General features: G+C 40.7%; 1 protein-coding gene across 20 annotated transcripts in view; it reads right to left on the bottom strand.

Moving 5' to 3' along the window:
* The window catches only part of FASTKD1 (FAST kinase domains 1), a 51568-nt gene that overhangs the window by 18838 nt on the left and 11703 nt on the right, over positions 1-21027 (bottom strand). For 13 of the 20 annotated variants that reach the window (XM_028830819.2, XM_028830817.2, XM_028830818.2 and 10 more), the window contains 4 exons: positions 19848-19973; positions 13571-13969; positions 9740-9850; positions 7717-7848 (listed from right to left, as the gene is read on the bottom strand). In XM_028830819.2, coding sequence (XP_028686652.2) covers positions 7717-7848; positions 9740-9850; positions 13571-13969; positions 19848-19973 — 768 coding nt within the window. The remainder of the gene's footprint in view (positions 1-7716; positions 7849-9739; positions 9851-13570; positions 13970-19847; positions 19974-21027) is intronic. The other 7 variants (XM_077957165.1, XM_077957168.1, XM_077957166.1 and 4 more) reach the window with 1 other exon arrangement.

Raw genomic sequence — 21027 nt, forward strand, 5'->3', positions numbered from 1 at the left:
AACAAAAGAAATAGGACATAGTTGACCCCATTTTCTACTTCTTTCCCAGATCCCCATGGCACGAGTTGTACCACCAGGACAATAATTGCTTAAAAAAACAAATTAAAAAACTGGGGGCCAGGCATGGTAGCTCACACCTTTAATTCCAGCAATTTGGGAGGCCAAGGCGGGCATAGCTTGAGCTCAGAAGTTCGAGACCAGTCTGGCTAACATAATGAAACCCCATCTCTAGTGAAAATACAAAAAATTAGCCGGGTGTGGTGGCACATGCCTGTAATCCTAGCTACTGGGGAGGCTAAGGCATGAGAATCACTTGAACCCAGGAGGAGGAGGTTGCAGTGAACCAAAATCACGCCACTGCACTCCAGCCTCAGCGACAGAGCAAGACTTTGTCTCAAAAAAAAAAAAAAAAACTTTAGGTATAGAAGTAGTGGAAGGAATAATACAATCTAAAACAAAACTGAGGCCAGGCACAGTGGCTCACGCCTGTAATTGCAGCACTTTGGGAGGCCGAGGCGGGCGGATCACGAGGTCAGGAGATCGAGACCACCCTGGCTAATATGGTGAAGCCCCATCTCTACTAAAAATACAAAAAAAAAATTAGCTGGGTGTAGTGGTGGGCGCGTGTAGTCCCAGCTACTCAGGAGGCTGAGGCAGGAGAATGGCGTGAACCTGGGAGGCGGAGCTTGCAGTGAGCTGAGATAGCTCCACTGTACTCCAGCCTGGGCAACAGAGTGAGACTCTGTCTCAAAAAAATAAATAAATACATAAATTGAGTTACCTTTAAAATATTTTTTAAATTAAATAAATTTTTTTTGGAGAAAGGGTCTCACTCTGGTGCCCAGGCTAGAGGGCTAGTGACACAATATAGCTCATTGCAGCCTTGACCTCTTGGGCTCAAGTACTCCTCCTGCCTCAGCTTCCCTACACACTGGGAATATAGGCACATGCCGCCACACCCAGCTAATTTTTTGTTCTTTTTTGTTGAGACAGGGTCTTGCTTTATTGCCCAGGCTGGTCTTGAACTCCTGGGCTCAAACAATCCTCCCAGCTCAGCCTCCCAAAGTGCTGGAATTACAAGCATGAGCCACTATGCCTGGCCATTTAAAATATTTAAATTAGCATACTAAAATAATTGTAATATTAATATTCAGTGTTAGCAAGGGTGTACTGATACAGGCACTCTCGTTCACTATTAGTAAACTTAAAAAGTTGGTGTAACTTCCTGGAAAGCAATTTAGCAGTATGGCTTTGAAAACTTTAAAAGTATTTTAATTATATCATTTGACATGGTCAATTCCTGTCTGGGAAACTAACCTAATAAACTAATATAAAATCCAGGTAAAACATATGTGTTGTTATTCATCTTTTTTTTCTTTTAGAGGGAGTCTTACAATGTTTCCCAGGCTGATCTCCAACTCTTGGGCTCAAGTGATCCTTCTGCCTCAGTTTCCCAAACATAGCTGGGTGTAACTGAGATACAGGTGCACCCCACCATGCCTTATCATAGTTTTTATATGGCTAAAATGTGAAAACAATCTAAATAATGAGGGGGAATAGTAATAAGTGAATTATGGTACAGTCAAATGATGGGTATTAACCAGCCATTATAAAAGATTTACAAAACATTCTTAATGATGTAGATGCTTATAAGGTAAAATGGCCAAAAACAAACAAACAAAATTGTATGGTAAACTAGGAAAAAAAATACATATATGTAGTATACAACAAGGAAATAAACCAAATTGTTGACAGTGGATGAATGAGTTTATGAATAATTTTTATTTTCTTCTTTATATTTTTTTCTTTTCTTTTCTTTTCTTTTCTTTTTTAGAGACAAGGTCTCACTCTATAGCCCAGGCTGGAGTGCTGTGGCATGACCATAGTTCACTGTAACCTTGAGGTCCTGGGCTCAAGCGAGCCTCCTGCTGAGTAGCTAGGACTACAGGCATGAACTATTACACCCTGCTAATATTTTAGTTTTTTGTAGAGACGGGGGCTTGCTATGTTGAACATGCTGGTCTTGAATTCCTGGCCTCAAATGATCCTCCTGCCTCAGTCTCTCAAATATACTTTTTTCTGTTTTCCAAAATTTTCAAAATGATTTTTATATAATATTTGGTCCAGTGCCTGACACAAGCGGGCACTTAGTACTGCATATTTCATTCTTATAACCACAAAAAATTAATACACTAGTTTATATTAAGAAATGAAAGCCTTCAAAAAGCTGCATCATTGTGGAGCTACCAATCTTGAGATACTTTTCTACAAATAAACCCCCAACAGATAAATTTCTCCAACCTCCACTTGTTTTTCCTGTGATACTTCCTCAATTTCCAAAGCTTAGATATTTGTGTATATTTATTCATAATACCACAACATACCCACCAGAACAACTAAAATTAAAAAGTATGAGCACTGTCCTGGGTTATAGGGGAAAAAAAGTAAAAAAAAAAAATCAAGTGTTGGCAAGGATTTGGAGCACCAGGAATGTGTACATTATGTTAGTGGGAGTAGGGACTGGTATAACCCCTTTAGAAAATGTTCAGTAGCATCTACTGAAGATGAGGACATGCATACTCCATGAACCAATGATTATACTCGCTGGCACAGAGAAATGAATATGTATGTTCACTAAAAAGTATACATGAGGCCGGGTGCGGTGGCTCAAGCCTGTAATCCCAGCACTTTGGGAGGCCGAGACAGGCCAATCACGAGGTCAGGAGATCAAGACCATCCTGGCTAACACAGTGAAACCCGTCTCTACTAAAAAAATACAAAAAAAAAAAAAAACTAGCCGGGCGAGGTGGCGGGCACCTGTAGTCCCAGCTACTTGGGAGGCTGAGGCAGGAGAATGGCGTAAACCCAGGAAGCGGAACTTGCAGTGAGCTGAGATCCGGCCACTGCACTCCAGCCTGGGCGACAGAGCAAGACTCCATCTCAACAAAAAAAAAACAAAAAACAACAAAAAAAAAAAACATGAATTTGTTCATAAACAGTACTGTTGATAATAACGAAACTGGAAATAAATCGAATATCCATCAACAATAGAATAAATAAATAAATTTTGTTATACTCTTACAAGAGAATACTATATGACAAAAGTATACACAAATCTCATAAACGTAGTATTGAGCAAAAGAAGCCTGACACAAAAGAAATCACACTGACTAGGCGCAGTGGCTCACGCCTGTAACCCCAGCACTTCGGGAGGCCAAGGCAGGCAGATTACTTGAGCGCAGGAGTTCAGGACCAGCCTGGGCAACATAGCAAAACCCCATCTCTACTAAAAATACAAAAAGTAGCTGGGTGTGGTAGCACGTGACTGTAGTCCCAGCTACTCACGAGGCTGAGGCAAGAGGGTCACTTGAGTCCAGCAGGTGGAGGTTGCAGTGCACCAAGATCATGCCACTGTACTCCAACTCCAGTCTGGGAAAACAAATGAGACCCTGTCTCAAAAAAAAAAAAGAAAGGAAATCATACTGAATGATTCAATTTATATAAAGTATAAAGGCAAAACCAATCCATGTAGTTACAAATAGAGATAGTTAATCTTGGAGGTGAGGACAGGGTAATGAGGAAGGCATATGTATATTTTATGTAGATTATATTTCAATAAGTTAAAAAAACACAACAGACATTATTCCAGTACATGAAAACTCTGGGTTCCTTGAGCTGTTTCAGGACCTCTTTACATAAGCATTTATGTAAATTATTAGTTCAAATAGAGTACATTCCTTCTAATATCCACTTGAGATTATCTGCACTGAAGTGGAAGAAGGTAATTCTAAAACATGAAGTATCTATGATTTTTATATAACAACTCCCAACTTTTAAATGTTAGTCAATAACTCAAACACTTTTGATATAATTTTAAACCACAGTGATACATAAAGGCTCTCCTTACTCAGAATTTAATAAACTTTAACATTATCATATGTGCTTCAATCTTTTCATAAAAGCAACAAAACAAGGAAAATGAAATCTTCTTTGATGCTCCCACTCCTGCTCTTATTTTTCTGTTAACATAGCTAAAAGTATTCATCGGTATTGAATAATTTAATTTTTTAAAAAACACTGTGCGGCCGGGCGCGGTGGCTCAAGCCTGTAATCCCTGCACTTTGGGCGGCCGAGGTGGGCGGATCACGAGGTCAGAAGATCAAGACCATCCTGGCTAACATGGTGAAACCCCATCTCTACGAAAAAAATACAAAAAACTAGCTGGGCGAGGTGGCAGGCGCCTGCAGTCCCAGCTACTCGGGAGGCTGAGGCAGGAGAATGGCGTGAACCCGGGAGACGGAGCTTGCAGTGAACCAAGATAGCGCCACTGCACTCCAGCCTGAGCAACAGAGCAAGACTCCGTCTCAAAAAAAAAAAAAATACACTGTGCAATGTACGTTTACAGAAGCACAATTCACAATTGCAAAGATGTTAACCAACCTAAATGCCCGTTGACTAATAGGTGGATAAAGAAAATGTGGTAAATATATACCATGGATATCATGGTGTATATTTAATACACTTTTCATCAGCCATTGAAAAGAACAAAATAATGTCTTTTCAGCAACTTGGGTGGAGCTGAAAGCCATTATTCTAAGTGAAGTAACACAGGAGGGGAAAATAAAAAACTGTATACTTTCACTTATAAGTGGGAGCTAAGCTATGAGTACGCAAAGGCATACAGAGTGATATAATGGACGTTAGAGACCAGAAAAGGGAAGTTGGTAGGTGAGCTAGGGATAAAAAAAACAACACATTAGGTACAAAATACAATACTCAGGTGATGGGTGCACTTAAAATCTCAGAATTCACCGCTATACAATTAATCCATGTAACAAAAAACCACTTGTACCCCAAAAGCTACTGAAATATTTTTAAAAAAAATAAAAACATAGGCCAGGTGCAATGGTTCATGCTTGTAATCCCAGCACTTTGGGAGACCAAGGCAGGTGGATCACTTGAGGTTAGGAGTTCAACACAAGCCTGACCAACATGATGAAACCTCGTCTCTACTAAAAATACAAAAATTAGCCAGGCGTGGTGCCTCATGCCTGTAATCTCAGCTACTTGGGAGGCTGACAGGAAAACTGCTTGAACCTGGGAGGCAGAGGTTGAAGTGAGCCGAGATCATACCACTGTATTGCACCCTGGGTGACAGGGTGAGACTACATCTCAAAAAAAAACAAAAACAAAAATAAAAATAAATAAAAACACAAAAATAAAATATAGAAAATTTTTTAAAAGCATGCAAAAAAAAAAAAAAAAAAACCCCACTCTGCAGACATAAATCATGCCTGGGCTAGTGTATAATATCTAATTTAGAACATAAAATTCATAATTGAGAGTCAGTCTATGTGGAATTCTATACTAAATATGGAAGGGTTGAAGAAACAATAAGCATCTTATCATCTTACCATCTTAATAAGAAGAAAGTTATTTTTCTTTTTTTTTTTTTTTTTTTTTTTTTTTTTTGAGGCGGAGTCTCGCTCTGCCACCCAGGCTGGAGTGCAGTGGCCGGATCTCAGCTCACTGCAAGCTCCGCCTCCCGGGTTCACGCCATTCTCCTGCCTCAGCCTCCCAAGTAGCTGGGACTACAGGCGCCCGCCACCTCGCCCGGCTAGTTTTTTGTATTTTTTAGTAGAGACGGGGTTTCACCGTGTCAGCCAGGATGGTCTCGATCTCCTGACCTCGTGATCCGCCCGTCTCGGCCTCCCAAAGTGCTGGGATTACAGGCTTGAGCCACCGCGCCCGGCCGAAAGTTATTTTTCAAGAAAAAGATAAACTTCGTTATAACATCCTAATATGCTAAATTCTCATCTGATAATATGTCATTTCATATTACTCAGTTCAAAACATTTTTAACCATAATGGCATATCACTTTATTATAATAAAAATCATGTTCACCTATATGCTTGGTCTTTCAGAAATCACAGTAAGAAATCAGGCCAGGCACAGTGGCTCATGCCTGTAATCCCAGCACTTTGGGAGGCCGAGGCGGGTGGATCATGAGGTCAGAAGATCGAGACCATCCTTGGCTAACACAGTGAAACCCTGTCTCTACTAAAAAAAATACAAAAAATTAGCTGGGCGTGATGGCAGGCGCCTGTAGTCCCAGCTACTCAGGAAGCTGAGGCAGGAGAATGGTGTGAACCCAGGAGGCAGAGCTTGCAGTGAGCTGCAATCGCGCCACTGCACTCCAGCCTGGGCGACAAAGCGAGACTCCGTCTCAAAAAAAAAAGAAATCACAGTAAGAAATCAAACTAGTTGGGCATGCTGGTTCAAGCCTGTAAAACCACCTCTCAGGAGGCTAAGGTGGTAGGATTGCTTGAGCCCATGAGTTTGAGGATGCAGTAAGCTATGATCATGCCACTGCACTCCAGCTTGGGCAACAAAGTGAGATCGCCATCTCTACAGAAAAAAAAAAAAAAAATTGCCAAGTGTGGTAGCACTACTACTTGAGAGGCTGAGGCGGGAAGATCACTTCAGCCTAGGACTTCGAGGCTACAGCAAGTTGTGATTGGCTGCAGTGAGCTATGATTGCACCACTGCACTCCAGCCCAGAGGACAGAGTGAGACCCTGTCTCTAACAAAAAAAAAAAAAAAACTATATCTGTAGAAAATAAGGTGATTTTAAATTATAAAGGGAAAATTCTATATGAAAACACTTTTTCGCCAGGCACAGTGGCTCACATCTGTAATCCCAACACTTTGGGATGCTGAGGCAGGTAGATCACCTGAGGTCAGAAGCAAGACCAGCCTGACCAATACAGTGAAATCCCGTCTCTAGTAAAATTACAAAAATTAGCCGGGTGTGGTGGCACATGCCTGTATTCCCAGCTACTCGGGAGGCTGAGGCAGGAGAATCGCTTGAACCGGGGAGGCAGAAGTTGCAGTGAGCTGAGATCGCTCCACTGTACTCCAGCCTGGGCAACAGAGCAAGACTCTGTCTCAAAAAAAAGAAAAGAAAAAAGAAAAGAAAACACTTTTTCACCAACATCACCATTATATCTTATTCTCAAAAATTTAATAAGCCTTAAAATAGGCATGCATGCAAGACTGAAAGGCCCTAAATATGAATGCTCCCAAATGGAGCTGAACTTTTGTCAGCAGTCCCAATCTCTTCATGGTGGCTCCATTTTGCAGGAAAGGAGAATGGCTTTGCTATTCATCAGTTTACTGCCATTCCTCTCCTAGGGAACTCATCACCCTGCTGGCCTCATTTCCATTTCAAAATATACCCAGCATGAGCATTGGCAGAATGGCTGCGAGGGAGATAAAGTGTCTTAACATTTTTACTATTTTGCCTCCATAACTTCTAGCACCACTGTACACAGTTAAACAAAACAAATATTGTGGCTAGAAAATGAAATACTGGCCGGGCGCGGTGGCTCAAGCCTGTAATCTCAGCACTTTGGGAGGCCGAGACGGGCGGATCACGAGGTCAGGAGATCGAGACCATCCTGGCTAACACAATGAAACCCCGTCTCCACTAAAAAATACAAAAAATTAGCCGGGCGTGGTGGCGGCGCTTGTAGTCCCAGCTACTCGGGAGGCTGAGGCAGGAGAATGGCGGGAACCCGGGAGGCGGAGCTTGCAGTGAGCCGAGATCGCGCCACTGCACTCCAGCCTGGGCGACAGAGCGAGACTCCGCCTCAAAAAAAAAAAAAAAAAAAAAGAAAATGAAATACTAAGCAAAATTTCTATTTTAATCTTACCTAAGCAGTAATTCTCTAAGTTTTGCAGAAAACTCCTTCCTTTGGAAATGCAGAAAAGTCAGTGCTTGAGTTATCTTCAACAACTCTAATGGTTTATAGCTATCCAAATGTTTATGCAGAACTGAAGTAACTCTAAAAAGGATTGATAGAGCATATATTATAACCAGTTCATTCATTCATTACACATTTACTGTGGCGCTTTCACGCCAGACACTCTGCTGTGTGCTGGAGAAATAGCAATGAATGAGACGAGATTTTCTATTCCTGAAGAAATGTCTCAAGATGGCTCTAGAAATGTAAACAAACTAAAACAGAATGAAGTAAAAGCGATGAATTAAGTGTGAATGAAATAATATTCAATTATCAATAGTACAAGAAGAGAAAAGCATAGTTTTTCTTCCTCAATTTCACAGAGGATCAAATTCCACATCCTCCCCATAACAAAATCTTTACCAAGAGTTACCAATAATTAGCAAGACTAATTTAATTTTCTTCCTTAAATCCACTGGCCCTCAAATGAAGATGCTTAAAAGCAAAGGGAAATTCTAAAAGGCAGTAAGTTGGAAAAAAATGGGGCATAAGAAATATTAAAATAAAGGAACATATAATAGGTCACGAAAAATTAAGCATATACAGTTAAGCATACATAAAAATATAAGTATATATTTTTTCTTCTGAAATCTCAAGTTACCGAAAAGCCAACAAATGGCAGTATGATTTCAAGGTAACATTGTGGTATGAGGCAATCCAAGTTCATATAGAACTGACTGTGCTGCAGAAACTTTCCTTTTGAAAATTACAGACTTGGTGGTAATTTTGGGAGAATTGCTTGAGCCCAGGAGTTCAAGACCAGACTGGGCAAAATAGTAAGACCCTATCTCTACAAAAAATTTTAAAAATAAGAAAGAAAGAAAAGTAAGAAAAGAAAAAAATAAAAGGAGGGTCTTTATGGTCTCTATTTTACAAGGTTATGATGCTCTCTCTGCTTGAGTGTAATAGCACAAATAAAATGAAAAATGCTACAAACAATTGTCATTTCTACTTTGAAAACCAAACCAGCACTCTGGGAGGCTGAGGCAGATGAATTCCTCGAGCCCAGGAGCTGGAGACCAGCCTGGGTAACATGGCAAAACACATCTCTACAAAAAATACAAAAATTAGCAGGGCATGGCGACACGTGCCTGTAGTCCCAGCTACTCAGGAGGCTGAGATGGGAGATCAATTGAGCCTGGGAGGTGAAGGGTGCAGTGAGTTGTGATGGCACCACTGCACTCTAGCCTCGGCAACAGAGTCATACCCTGTCTCAAAAAAAAAAAGGCCAGGCACTGTGGCTCAGCACTTTGGGATGCTGAAGTAAGTGGATCACTTGAGGTCAGGAGCCCCATACCAGCATGGAGGGCTGGGTGCGGTGGCTCTCACCCCTGTAATCCCAGCACTTTGGGAGGTTGAGGTGGGTGGATCACTTGAGGTCAGGTGCTCGAGACCAACCTGGCCAACATGGTGAAACCCCGCTTCTACTAAATATACAAAACTTAGCCAGGCGTGGTGGCAGACGCCTATAATCCTGGCTACTCAGGAGGCTGAGATAGGTGAACTGCTTGAACCTGGGGCAGAGGTTGCAGTGAGCCGATATGGCACCACTGCACTTAAGCCTGGGCGACAGAGCAAGACTCTGTCTCAAAAATAAATAAATAAAATTAGCTGGGCATGGTGGTGGGTACCTGTAGTCCCAGTTACTCAGCAGGCTGAGGCAGGAGAATCCCTTGAACCAGGGAGGTGGAGGTTGCAGTGAGCAGAGAGAGTGCCACAGCACTCCAGCCTAGGGAACACAGTGAGACTCTGTCTCAAAAAAAAAAAAAAAAGAAAGACAAAAAGAAAAACAAAGTAGAACATAAACAGTGCCTTAAGTGTTAATTCCTTATTTCTTCAAAACAACAGGTAGATTAAAGAAAACCATTTTTCCTCAGAAAAAAATAGGTGCTTATGAATAACAAACTTAACATCATAAATTTCAGAAAGATACCTTTTAATCAGATGTGAATTTCTGCTTTCCATATCTTCCATTGCTCTCAACACTGCCAGGGCTTGCTCACCAGTTAGGTCCTCTGACATCAATAACAAAGTTGATTTAAGTCTAGAAGCAAAAAAAAAAAAAAGTTTTTGGTTGAAAAACTGAAAATTAGCTTGCAATTTTTTTTTTAATAACAGTTCTTGAGTAACAAATAGGAAAAAAAAGAATATAAACAAAAACTGAATCCAATATACAACCCCAGTGTTCTCCCCACATTACTCGAATATAAAATAGTACTGAATAAAGAAAAATATATTGTCGTCTTCAACGAAATTCAGGCCTCAGTATAATCCAATCTTTTTTTTTTTTTTTTTGAGACGGAGTCTCGCTCTGTCACCCAGGCTGGAGTGCAGTGGCCGGATCTCAGCTCACTGCAAGCTCCGCCTCCCGGGTTCACGCCATTCTCCTGCCTCAGCCTCCCGAGTAGCTGGGACTACAGGCGCTCGCCACCTCGCCCGGCTAGTTTTTTGTATTTTTTAGTAGAGACGGGGTTTCACCGTGTTAACCAGGATGGTCTCGATCTCCTGACCTCGTGATCCGCCCGTCTCGGCCTCCCAAAGTGCTGGGATTACAGGCTTGAGCCACCGCGCCCGGCCAGTATAATCCAATCTTAAACTGTTTGAAAAATAAAGGTAAAGATCTTTTAAGATTTTCAAATAATACAAGGTTATAATGGTTATAAAATACTATGATTCAGTGAAATTATTCAATACTAGAGAGCTAAGAAATGAACAACTGATATTCTGACAATTTCCCAAATGTTTTAAAACTGAATAGGAATCATCTAGGAGTCAATAAACCTGCATAGTATCAGAAATCTCATATACTAAGCACTTGATATAACAGTATAAACTGAAAATTAACAAAGGTGGTCCATTTTGACTATGATTAGTTGTCAGTTGAACTATCCAAAGTAGTGTAGTAATGTTAAGTATCATGATACATGTGTCTTTTAGAATCATTTAGAAAGCAAGCTCAAAACATGACATCTGAGGATAGGATAAACTAATTGCCTATACACACTGGATAACTCCATGCCATCCTTTCCACCAACCTTTTCAAACATTTCAAAACCAGTTTCTCCACAAATTTTTCCCAACCACTTCAGTCTATATTTTTCTCACTTCTGTCTGCTCACAGCACTATCCATATCACTAATTTTATTGTTTTTTCATAAACTATGTTGTTACGGTATTTACATATTTCAATTATATCTATCCTCTCAATTGCAATGTAAATTCCTTGAAGACAGAGACTCAGTTAAATCCAACTTTTGTACTGCTTTAGCATTGAGATTTTAATAGTACTTGATGACAAAAAATGGTTCCAATAAAGTTTGTTTGTATGTGTGTTTCTTTGTTTGTTTTGAGATGGAGTCTCACTCTGTTGCCCAGGCTGGAGTGCAGGGGCATGATCTCAGCTCTCTGCAACCTCCGCCTCCCAGGTCCAAGCGATTCTCCTGCCTCAGCCTCCCAAGAAGTTGGGATTACAGATGCCTGCCATTGCACCTGCCATCACTCCCGGCTAATTATTTTTTGTATTTTTTTTGTTTGTTTTTTGAGATGGAGTTTCGCTCTTGTTGCTCAGGCTGGAGTGCAATAGCGCAATCTTCGCTCACTGCGACCTCAGCCTCCCAGGTTCAAGCGATTTACCTGCCTCAGCCTCCCAAGTAGCTGAGATTACAGGTGCCCACCACCACGCCCAGCTAATTTTTTGTATTTTTAGTAGAAACAGGTTTTCACTGTGTTGGCCAGGCTGGTCTCAAACTCCTGGACTCAAGTGATCCAACTGCCTCAGCCTCCCAAGGGGCTGGGATAACAGGCATGAGCCACCATGTCTAGCCCTTTTTTTTCGTATTTTTAGTAGAGTCGGAGTTTCACCATGTTGGCCAGGCTGGTCACAAACTCCTGACCTCAAGTGATCTGCCGTCATTGGCCTCCCAAAGTGCTTGGATTACAGGTGTGAGCCACCATGCTGGGCCCCAATAGTTTTTAATAATCACCTTGTTTCCATCTTGATATAGTCTTAAGATGTGCTCTTAAATTTTTTCATATAATTCAAAGTACTCTTTTTTTTTATTTTTTTGAGTCAGAGTTTCACTCTTGTTGCCCAGGCTGGAGTGTAATGGCGCGATCTTGGCTCATTGCAACCTCCGCCTCCCGAGTTCAAGCGATTCTCCTGCCTCAGCCTCCTGAGTAGCTGGGACTACAGGTGCCTGCCATCACGCCCAGCTAATCTTGTATTTTTAGTAGAGACTGGGTTCCTCCATGTTGGTCAGGGTGATCTCGAACTCCCCACCTCAGGTGATTCACCTGCCTCGGCCTCCCACAAGTGCTGGGATTACAGGCGTGATCCACTCACTGCACTCAGTCACAAAGTACTCTTAAAAAATAAAACTTTCTCCATAAAGTTTTTCCTAACCGAGTAATGATTCCCCTATTATGCAACTCTTGGAACCCCTGCTTAAGTAAATCTACTAATCATACTTATGTGTTAGGATTATTATATAAAATTCTTTTTTTTTTTTTTTGAGACAAGGTTTCATTCTGTGCCCAGACTGGAATTCAATGGAGTGATCTCAGTTCACTGCAGCCTCAGCCTCCTTGGGCTCAGGTGATCCTCACGAGTAGCTGTGACTCTAGGTGCGCACTGCCACATCCGGCTAATTTTGTATTTTTTTGTACAGACGAGGTTTCACCATCTTGCCTGGGCTGGTCTCAAATTCCTGGGATCCAGGGATCCACCTGCCTCAGCCTCCCAAAGTGATGGGATTAAAGGTGTGCAACAATGTGCCCAGCTTGTAATTCTAAATAATTCATACAATTATGCTGGGTGGGGGAATTTTATGTCTAGTATAAATCCAGTCACATGGCCTACGAAGAGAGAATCTTATCTATTAACCATACTTGTATGTTAATTTAATATTTGTTCATTATTATATTTCAAATATTACTACCTACATCAATATCTAGCAAAACTGGAAATTCCTAAATGAGAGGCGCCACATAAAATTTGCTCAAACCTGACATGGGGACATATGCTGAGTGCATAATAAATGCTTTGATGACTATTGTGATGAAGACAACAAAGCATAAAATGGTACTCTGCTATGACTACTATAATTCTAAATATTCCACAGACTTACACTGGGTGGGGGAGTCATGTGTGTAAATCCAAGTCACGTAGCATAGAAAAGGAGAATAAGGCCGGGCGCGGTGGCTCAAGCCTGTAATCCCAGCTCTTTGGGAGGCCGAGACGGGTGGATCACGAGGTCAGGAGATCGAGACCATCCTGGCGAACACCGTGAAACCCCGTCTCTACTAAAAAATACAAAAAACTAGCCGGGCGAGGTGGCGGGCGCCTGTAGTCCCAGCTACTCGGGAGGCTGAGGCAGGAGAATGGCGTAAACCTGGGAGGCGGAGCTTGCAGTGAGCTGAGATCCGGCCACTGCACTCCAGCCTGGGCTACAGAGCGAGACTCCGTCTCAAAAAAAAAAAAAAAAAAAGAAAAGGAGAATAAAAACACATGGCGTTTCCCCTCATTTTTTTTCATGTTGGCCCAGTATCAGAGGTTTACCTTTCAGAACACAGCAATAGACTAAGAGTTTGAGATGTAAATTAGAATAATCAGAAAAAGAATCAAGGAGCAGAGCATAAGAGATTCTTTTCCCTTCCACAACCTAATGGGGTGATATTTGTACCTCCCAGAGCTGCAAGGAGACGTAAGCTTGAAGGCTCCACATATTCACAACAAAAAAAGTAATGCATTTTAAACTGAACTTACTGTTTCTTTTCTTCAGGTCCTGCAATGGGTCCCAATGTTACAAACAATTTTACAAAGCTAGCAGGATGATTACACAGAGGAATCATTTCAGTTAGCTTCTTTTTAGCCATCATAATAAATTCAAAACTATTAAACTGTAGAAACTTGTATAGCCTAAGTATTTTACTGATGGAATCCAAATCAAGTTGGTCCACATTACTTAAAAATACGTTATTACACTTTTCTAATAATGGTTGATAACAATATTTAATATTTCGAAGAAACCGTGTTATTCTTGTTGCAACGTTGACCTCAGAAGAATCTGTGGTGTCAAAAAGAAGTTCTGTTTTGTTCACCAGTTGTTGTTGAAAATGTCGTGATATTAAAGAAGATATGTTGACCATCAAGACAGACAAGGAACTGAAAAAGAAAACAGATGCAAAGATTTTTACATCAATTAAAAATGATCTTTTTTTTTTTTTTAGTAGAAACAGAGTCTTGCTATGTTGCCAGGGTTGGTCTCAAACTCCTGGGCTTAAGCAATCCTCCCACCTCAGCCTCCCAAATTGCTGGGATTACAGGTATGAGCCACTGCACCCAGCCAAGAATAATCAACTCTAAAACTAAACAATTAGATATGGAAAGGAAGTGGTAAGAATATTATGAGTTTTAGGCCATAAAATTTTTCTTTTAAATACTACTGGTACTTGAATTCAGATTTCTTAGTAATCAAATCCTTTCAGACAAAAGGCATGGGAGTAATATTTTTCATTGACAGCATCAAATGCCTTGTTTTATAGCAAAAACTACTTCGGTGGAAAATATTTTAGTGAAACTTATTCAGAAATCACTTTGGACCAGGCCAGGCACGGTGGCTCACGCCTGTAATCCTAGCACTTTGGGAGGCTGAGGTGGGTGGATCATGAGGCCAGGAGATCGAGACCATCCTGGCTAACATGGTGAAACCCTGTCTCTACTAAAACTACAAAAAATTAACCAGGCATGGTGGTGGGCGCCTGTAGTCCCAGCTACTCGGGAGGCTGAGGGAGAAGAATCGCTTGAACCCGAGACGCAGAGGTTGCAGCGAGCGGAGATCGTGCCACTGCACTCCTGTCTGGGCGACAGAGCGAGACTCCGTCTCAAAAAAAAAAAAAAAAGAAATCACTTTAGACCAACAACGCATGAATGCAACATTAAAAGTTTCATTTCATTTTTTTAGAAGTAGACATTTTTTATTATTCCTTTCTCTGTGTGTCTATAATTTGCTAATAAAAACTTGGCAAAATTTTTCTCACTAGTGAATAATTTCAGATTTTTAAATACTTTATGCTTAATTGACATTAATATACAACAGCAAGACAGTACTGAACACGGGATGGCATTCAACATTTCTTCACTCAATAAGCACTTGAGCATAAATCACCTTTCTAGACACTGTGGAAGACATCAAAATTACTAAGTTGTAGTCCCTATTTTCAAAAGACTGTTCTTACATAATATAAAAATCAGAAAACTATAAGAACACACCTTTAATGAAAAGTATGCAACACAGAAAAGATATAAGATAAACATTTAGGGATGAGAATTAGAAAACAATCTACAAAAAAGATAAAAATATAATAGAAAATAATCTTACCCATTAGGATAGTGAGACGTGCTATTTTTTGTTTCCAAATTTCTCTAATCTTTTTAATAAAGTTAATTAATATTTTTAAAAATCTCCAGTTGTACAATACTTTGGCTTCTCCAGTTACAATGTTTAATATCAAGATTAATTAGCATTAATTATCAACCTAACATTGCTCTTTAATTTAACCATCAATCCCCCAAAATGATTTTTTTTTTTTTTTTAATACGAAGTCTCACACTGTCACCACACTGGAGTGCGGTGGCGTAATCTCGGCAAACTGCAAACTCCGACTCCCTGGTTCAATCAATACTTTTGCCTCAGCCTCCTGAGTAGCTGGGATTACAGGCACGTGCCACCACGCACAGCTAATTTTTGTATTTTTAGTAGAGACGGGGTTTCACCATGTTGGCCAGGATGGTCTCGAGCTCCGACCTCGTGATCTGCCCGCCTCGGCCTCCCAAAGTGCTGCAATTACAGGCATAAGCCACCACACCCAGCCCAAAATGATTTTTTTTTTAAACATGTAGCTTCTCAAAGTGGTCTATAAGAGTTTTTAAACAACAAGCTAAAATAATTACTATACCATGATTTTTTTTTTTTTTGAGACAGCGTACCATCGTGTCGCCTAGGCTGAAGTACAGTGGTATGATCACGGCTCACTGCAGCCTCGATCTCCCAGGCTCAAGCAATCCTCCTGCCTCAGCTCCCAAGTAGCTAGGACTACAGGCATGCACCACCATGCCCTCCTAATTTTTTGTTTTTTGTAGAGACAGAGTCTTCACTACGTTGCCCAGCTTGGTTTTGAACTCCTGGCTGCCGGTGATGCTCCTGTCTCAGCCTCCTAAAGTGCTGGGATTATAGGCATGGGCCACATCACCCAGCCCCACAATTGTTTAAAAGGAGCAAAAGATGGCTGGGCGTGGTGGCTCACACCTGTAATCCCAGCATTTTGGGAGGCCAAGGCAGGTGGATCACCTGAGGTCAGGAGTTCAAGACCAGTCTGGCCAACATGGTGAAACACTGTCTCTACTAAAAAATACATAAAATTAGCTGGGCATGGTGGTGGGTGTCTGTAATCCCAGCTACTGGGGAGGCTGAGGCAGGAGAATCTCTTGAATCCGGGAGGCAGAGGTTGCAATGAGCCGAGATCGTGTCACGGCACTCCAGCCTGGGCAACAGAGGGCAATTCTGTCTCAAAAAAAAAGAGCAAAAGACTTAAACAAATGCTTCATGAAAGAAAGATATACAAATGGCCATAAGCACATGAAAAAATGTTCAACATCATTAACAGGAAATCGCACACTAAAACCACAATGAAATACCACTACACACCCAGTATAATGGCTAAGACTGACAACGTAAATGTTGGCCAGACTATGTAGCAACTAAAACTCATATATTGATGGTAGGAATGTAAAATATTATGACTACTGGGAAAATTATGTGGCAAGTTCTTAAAATCATACATATATCCTAGGACCCAGCAATTCCATTCCTAGGTAGCTACGCAAAAGAAATAAATATGTATCTCTACAAAAAGATTTGTATTAGGATATTCATTGCAGTTTTATTCATAATAATGAAAAATGAGAAACAGCCCACAAGTCCACCAACAGATAAATAAACTGTGGTATATTTATGCAATGGGACACTACTCAGTAATAAAAGTAAATAAACTACTGATACATGCAACAACATGGATAAATCTTAAAACATAATGCTAAGTAAAAGAAGCTAGACAGAATATAGTGTAAACTGTATGATCCTATTAAATGAAGTTCTGGAATGGGCAGAACTTGGGTAGGGTGATAGAAATTAGAACACTGGGCCGGGCACGATGGCTCACGCCTGTAATCCCAGCACTTTGGGAGACTGAGGCAGGCAGATCACCTGATGTCAGGAGTTCAAGAACAGCCTGGCCAACATAGTGAAACCTGGTTTCTACCAATAACACAAAAATTAGCCGGGCGTGGTGGCACACGCCTATAATCCCAGCTACTCGGGAGGCTGAGGCTAGGGAATCGCTTGAATCCGCTAGGTGGAGACTGCAGGGAGCCGACATCATGCCACCGCACTCCAGCCTGGGTGACAAGAACAAAACTCCGTCTCAAAAAAAACAAAATTAGCCGGGCATGGTGGCACACACCTGTAGTCCCAGCTACTTGAGAGGCTGAGGCAGGAGAATCGCTTGAACCCGGGAGGCGGAGGTTGCAGTGAGTCAAGATTGAACCACTGCATTCCAACCTGGACACCAGAACAAGACTCCATCTCAAAAAAAGATTAAAAAAAAAAAAAAAGAAATTAGAACACTAGTTGCTGACATGGTAGGGGGATAGGATTGACTGAGAAGGAACATGAGGAAACTTTCTTAGGTGATGGAACTATTTCCCTATCTTAATGTAGGTATATATTTGACACAACTGATGGAACTGTACCTTTAAGATTTGTAATTTCACATATTAATAAATTAAGCCTCAATTTAAAAAAATAGTAATCTTCCTGCATAATTAGTGTGTTTATCCAGAAGTACCTTAAATCAAAAACTGTTTGTGATTGAAAAAATAAAACAACCTTCAGGTGAGAAACTTGGATAGCCAGGGGGTAGCACATATATATACACATATATATACACATGTTTTTTTTTTTAGACAGAGTCTTGCTCTTGTCACCCAGGCTAGAGTGCAATGGCATGATTTTGGCTTACTGAAACTTCTGCCTCCTGGGTTTAAGCGATTCTCCTGCCTCAGCCTCCCGAGTAGCTGGGATTACAGGCACTCACCACCATGCCTAGCTAATTTTTGTATTTTTAGTGGAGATGGGGTTTCACCATGTTGGCCAGGCTGCTCTCTAACTCCTGACCTCAGGTGATCCACTCGCCTTGGCCTCCCAAAGTGCTGGGATTACAGGCTTGAGCCATCACACCCAGCCACATAAGTGTATTTTAAAAAAAAAAAAAAAAGGCAGGGTGCTGGGCATGGTGGCGCACGCCTATAATCCCAGAACTTTGGGAGGCCAAGGTGGGTGGATCACTTGTGGTCAGGAGTTTGAGACCAGCCTGGCCAACATGGGGAAACCCCATTTCCACTAAAAACACAAAAATTAGCTAGGCGTGGTGGCAGGTGCCTGTAATCCCAGCTACTCGGGAGGCTGAGGCAGAAAAATCGCTTGAACCCAGAAGGCAGAAGTTGCATCATTGCACTCCAGTCAGGGCAACAGAGGGAGACTCCATCTCAATAGAAAAAAAAAAAAAAATGCAGGGAGGTAGGGTGGAGTAGGGCAAGGAAAGCAGGAAATTACTATAATTTAATTTTACCAAAGTGCTAATCACTTTGTAAATATGCTAGAAAAAGCTGTATCTGAAATGCCAAAGACAATCAGTACTGGATTATGAAGGTGAGCATTGACAGTAAGTAATCTTAGGTTAAAAACAAAACAAACCCACAAACCACTGGTATGAAAACCAGAGAAACTCCTCAAATGTTACTTTCAAATTAATAGTTCCTTGATATTCAGGAAATGCAATTATTAACTCTCCTTTATGAAACTGAAAAGAAAGTATTCCCAGATGGAAAGAATAAGAAAGACATAATTATATGTAAAATTTGTGAATTTATTAATTTATTATAAATTATTAATTTTTTTATTGCGGTTTTTTTTTTGCTTTTTTTTTTTTGGTGGTGGTGGTGGTGTTTTGAGACCGTCTTGCTCTGTTGCCCAGGCTGGAGTGCAGTGGCACAATCTCAGCTCACTGCAACCTCCACCTCCCCTCCCAGGTTCAAACAATTCTTGTGCCTCAGTCTCCCGAGTAGCTGGGATTACAGGTGCCCGCCACCATGCCCAGCTAATTTTTTTATTTTTTGTAGAGATGGGGTTTTCGCCATGTTGGCCAGGCTGGTCTCGAACTCCTGACATCAAATGATCCACCCACCTGGGCCTCCCAAAGTGCTGGGATTACAGGTGTGAGCCACCACGCCTGGCCAGTGAATTCATACTTAATTTAAGTACTTCTTGGGTTTACTTTATGATATAATAATGATATCTACTATTCAATACTGAGAAACTTCTATGTTCTAGATACTTATTCAGAGACCATTTTCAGTGGGTTTCTGACTGCCTTTGTTCGGAACTATCTTTTCAAGGATGTTTGTGTAGCAAACAGCCTAGGAGAATAGAGACAATGTCTTCTGTTGGAGCAGAGTAGGCATGCTTTATTATAAAAGATTCAGGTTTTCTAAGCTCAGAGCTCCTCTCCTGGAACACAACCCATTGTGGGAACGAGAGCTCAGGGAATCAACGCAAGAAAATGCTAGTACTCTGCTACTGCTATTGCTATAAAAAACAAAGTCCCCTGTCTCTGACCTCGGAGTCTCAGGCCTTCCTACAGCACCTAGGCAGACAAACTTAGCTTGCAAATAAGGTAAAATCTCAGATCCTCCACAAACCTCAACAATATTGTATTACACTTTATGCACCTTATGTCTAATCCCCATAGCAACATTGCAAAGTAGCTATTACCTTCCCTCTTTTGCAGATGAGGATAACGAAATTCCAAGAGCTTAAGTAAATTACCCTTAAGTCACATAAACTAAGAGTAGCAAATCTGACTGCATCCACATCCAAAGCCCAGGATCTTTCCACCACAACACAAGATTCCCCAAATAAATTTACCTTAAGTCCTGTGTGGTTTCCAAGTTCCTATGAACAATATCAGCTATTTTTCCCATTAATGGACTAAAATACAAATGCTGATCTGCTAGGCAAGAGGAAAATTCTGAGAGCAGTTTAATATCAAACCTATTAAAGGAAACATACAAAGGAGAACATTAGTATTTACTTTCACTTAAAACACATAATACATAGTTATAAAACTAAAAGAAATCAAAATAGTAACATATTACATAAAAATTATTTTTTTCTAAAATGTTTATTATTATAATAAAAGTAACAAATGGAAACAGTTAAAAAGTCAGATACTGTAGAAATATTTTAAAACGGGGAAAATCACTACAAATTATTTTAATTATTTACTTAATTTTTTTAGATGACAGAACAATTTTGACTCAAGATTACATATTAAGAAATATAATAGCTGCTATTACAACAGTGCTATGAAAAACTCCAGAATTTTTTTAACAGGAGACATTTCTTACCCAAGAAAATGACAAGACAAAAGAGAGGAAAAAGAAACTGTTATAGATTTTACGACTTTGAATTCACTAAAAAACAAGCACAAGAAAGTTTACAGCAACACATATGTAATAGCAAAAACCTGCAAAAAAACCAAATGTCCATCAAGAGTACAATTGATAAACTGCACATACTCATACAATAGAATAAAATTATGGAATCGTACAACATAATGGATAAATCTTTAAAACATACTGAGCAAACTAAACTATAAGGGTATATATTATAGGATTTCATTTCTACAGAAACCTTAATTTACGGTGTTAGAGGACAAGATTCTCTTTGGGTGAGAGGAATAGAAGAGGACATGAAAAGAACTAACGACGTTGTTTCCTGCTCTTGGTGCTGTTACATGGAAGTGATCAGTATATTAAAATTCATTGTGCTACATGCTTATGATTAGTGTAATTTTTATACATTATTTTTCTGTAAAGTTTACTTAAAAAGAAACAGAGGCCGGGCGCGGTGGCTCAAGCCTGTAATCCCAGCACTTTGGGACAACGAGACGAGTGGATCACGAGGTCAGGAGATCGAGCCCATCCTGGCTAACACGGTAAAACCCCGTCTCTACTAAAAAATACAAAAAACTAGCCGGGTGTGGTGGCGGGCGCCTGTAGTCCCAGCTACCTGTGAGGCTGAGGCAGGAGAATGGCGTGAACCC

Source organism: Macaca mulatta, chromosome 12 (genome assembly GCF_049350105.2).
Source record: "Macaca mulatta isolate MMU2019108-1 chromosome 12, T2T-MMU8v2.0, whole genome shotgun sequence".
Classification (NCBI taxonomy): Eukaryota; Metazoa; Chordata; class Mammalia; order Primates; family Cercopithecidae; genus Macaca; species Macaca mulatta.